This window comes from Rhagoletis zephyria, unplaced genomic scaffold (assembly GCF_001687245.7).
Source record: "Rhagoletis zephyria isolate East Lansing unplaced genomic scaffold, Rhagoletis_zephyria_1.1 Rzeph_scaffold_38181, whole genome shotgun sequence".
NCBI lineage: Eukaryota > Metazoa > Arthropoda > Insecta > Diptera > Tephritidae > Rhagoletis > Rhagoletis zephyria.
In genome coordinates, this window is record NW_016195236.1 from 335 (window position 1) to 3055 (window position 2721).

The 2721-nt window shown below is 33.3% G+C and overlaps 1 protein-coding gene across 1 annotated transcript; it reads left to right on the plus strand.

The window, feature by feature from the left end:
• Positions 1-224: 224 nt before the first annotated feature.
• Positions 225-1084, plus strand: LOC108354677 (uncharacterized). The gene is made up of 3 exons (XM_017605854.1): positions 225-296; positions 728-928; positions 1001-1084. The coding sequence occupies exons 1-3, from the start codon at positions 225-227 to the stop codon at positions 1082-1084; spliced, it is 357 nt and encodes a 118-aa protein (XP_017461343.1).
• Positions 1085-2721: the final 1637 nt, after the last annotated feature.

The window sequence follows — 2721 nt, forward strand, 5'->3', positions numbered from 1 at the left end:
GAGGTGAAAATTTGTCGAATTTTTATAAATTTTGTTCAAAGTTTAAAAAGCGGGTTTATATGATGTTTGTTGTGTAACTTTATAAAAAAATAGTAAACATAAAATAAACTAAAGAATCATAGGCAAAACTCTTCAAAGAAAGATGAGTCTATTATTTCTGCCGCCACTGTACATATAGCTCTTTTAGCTATATCTAAAATTATTATTTGGTTTCATATAGAAGCATGGATTGTTTCTTCAGCAAGGGCATTGGAGGACGCTTATCCGTCTGCAAGCATGGTACTAGCATACTCCATGTACATACCCTGCAAAAAATTGTGCGACTAATCTCTAAAGAGAGTATTCCGAGATTACTCTCAATCGGGTACAATTGGGCATTAATTAGCCGCAACTAGTCTCATACGGGTACTAATGGAGGCCAATTAGTCTCGACTCATCCCTTATGGGTATAATTGGGGATCGTGGGGAATTAAGCTCAAAGACAGGGGCTAGGGTGGGACATATTTTTTGCTTTATTCCAAAAATTTCAATAAAATGTTTGTAAGATGTATTCAAATGGAATTAATTAAAATTAACTCAGTACATGCATACATATTTATGTACAGATGTTTCTACATATATTCACCCGCATACATACATTTTTGCACTGTTATCAATAAAACAATAATATAGTTAACAACTTGCAATGGCAAACTTTAAAAAATAATATCTTTCACTTTTAACGCAGCCATACCGAACAACTCCACTGGTTCTGCCTGGTGCTAAGGTCAAGAAGGATGCTCCAACCACAGAATCATACCTGAGGTATCACCCGAATCCGGCTGTGCGCGCTCATCCCGGCCACGACTTCCATGACAGCGTGATGAAGCAACGCGTCGCCGACACCATGTTGCACAAAGTAGTTGGCCAGGATGCCGATACTGGCAGGGTAAGGCCGAAGCCGACTTTTGCACCTACATACATACATAAGTAGCTTGACAACTATTTTGTCGCCTTACAGGTATTCCACAAACAATTCAACTCCCCCATTGGCCTGTATTCAGACAGCAACATCGAGAACACCATCAGACAAACAGTTCCGTAAGTGTCGAATATTTTTTTTTAACACTTTAACTCGAATTATTATCTACATACATACATACTATGTATATTTTGCTATACACAAAGGAATGTTGATATACATTTGAGATTTTATTTTCGATAAATTACTCGTAGCTTAATCAATACAAACACATATATATATATATATATTGTGACGACACATAATGCTTAATTAATTATATCTAATAAATACAAGCTGCAACCAAAGGCTTTTTTTGCCCATTTAAGTGGCCATTATTTTGCAGAGCGTAGGCCAATCAATATGTACATGTTTGGACTTGCTCATGGTGTCGTCATCAGTATTACAAAAGGGCCCATGTGACATTTTTCGGAAAAATTTTGTTCAAATACATACCTGTCCAAACAGCAAGTTTGCTTCAGAGTTGCATTCCAGCTTTTAGCTTAATTTATATATAAAAAAAAAAAATAATAAAAATAAAAATTGCCTATAAGGTCCTTTTGTTATGTTAACGACGACATTCACCGCCGTTTGGGCGCATAACACGCTTAGCAAATTGCTTAAATTTTTTATATAGTAAATTAGGGTGTTAAATCCATAAATCTGAAAATGATACAATTTTGTATACTAAAATTTTTGTAAACTCTTAAGCGGCTTAGCTCTCTATTGCAGCGACTATAAAAGTTATGTTGTATGTTTGTAGGCTGTTTTTCATATTGGAAAACATTTTACTTTTATTTTGGAAAACTTCAAGCCAAAAATTTTTTTCGTGGACCCTAGCTTTTGCCTGCGCCAATTTTGCTTATTTTCATAGCTAATTTTGCATATGTCGAGCGAAAGAGTAATCACATGACATTTAAGGACTACAAATAGTACCAAAAAACATCTAGAAGGTGTAACAAAAAAATATAAAAAAAATCCAGTACGGGTTACCATAATGAATTATTTGTTCTTCGATTGAATCATACTCTCCAGAAGAACTGTAAGAGTTATTACTTCTAGGTGGCACCGTGGTCGATTTTTGAAAATACCTAGCCAAAAAAAAGCTTATTTTTGTAATTGTATACCCTTATCCCAACTGTTTAGCACAAACTAATATTTTATTTTGAATCAGAAATATAGGAAAAAATTATTTCAAACTGAATAAGATTTTTGCAAACAATTTTTATAACTGTGAAAAAATTAAAAGCATTCTTCTTACCAAATTCAACTTGTAATTCAAAATTGGTTTAAGGTAAAGATAAAAATTGATTAAGCCTCGTAAAAATGTTTCTTTTTTATGACTAAGTTGAAAATACTAGGGTGTTAAAAGCAATTTGAATTATTCGGCCAGATGTACGACCTAAACTGGCCCACTCAAAATTTAAATTTTCAACATTATGCAGTGTAATTTTTACTCTGAACTTTGGATTCAAAATGTAAATTGACAGATTACGATTTGAAAAAAATGTAGGGTCTGTAAATATGCATACACATATGCACATATGTTAATGAGCAGCATTTTTTTTTTTAATTAACCAATAACCAGTTAAGTAGAGTTATAAACTATTCCCGTGCCCCTGAACTACATATGTTTGTATGTATGTGCTGCTGTGTGTTTTTGGAATGTTTGTTATTTATTAGTCGTCGATATAGTTTTTCAATATTTTTAGCAGCAAATT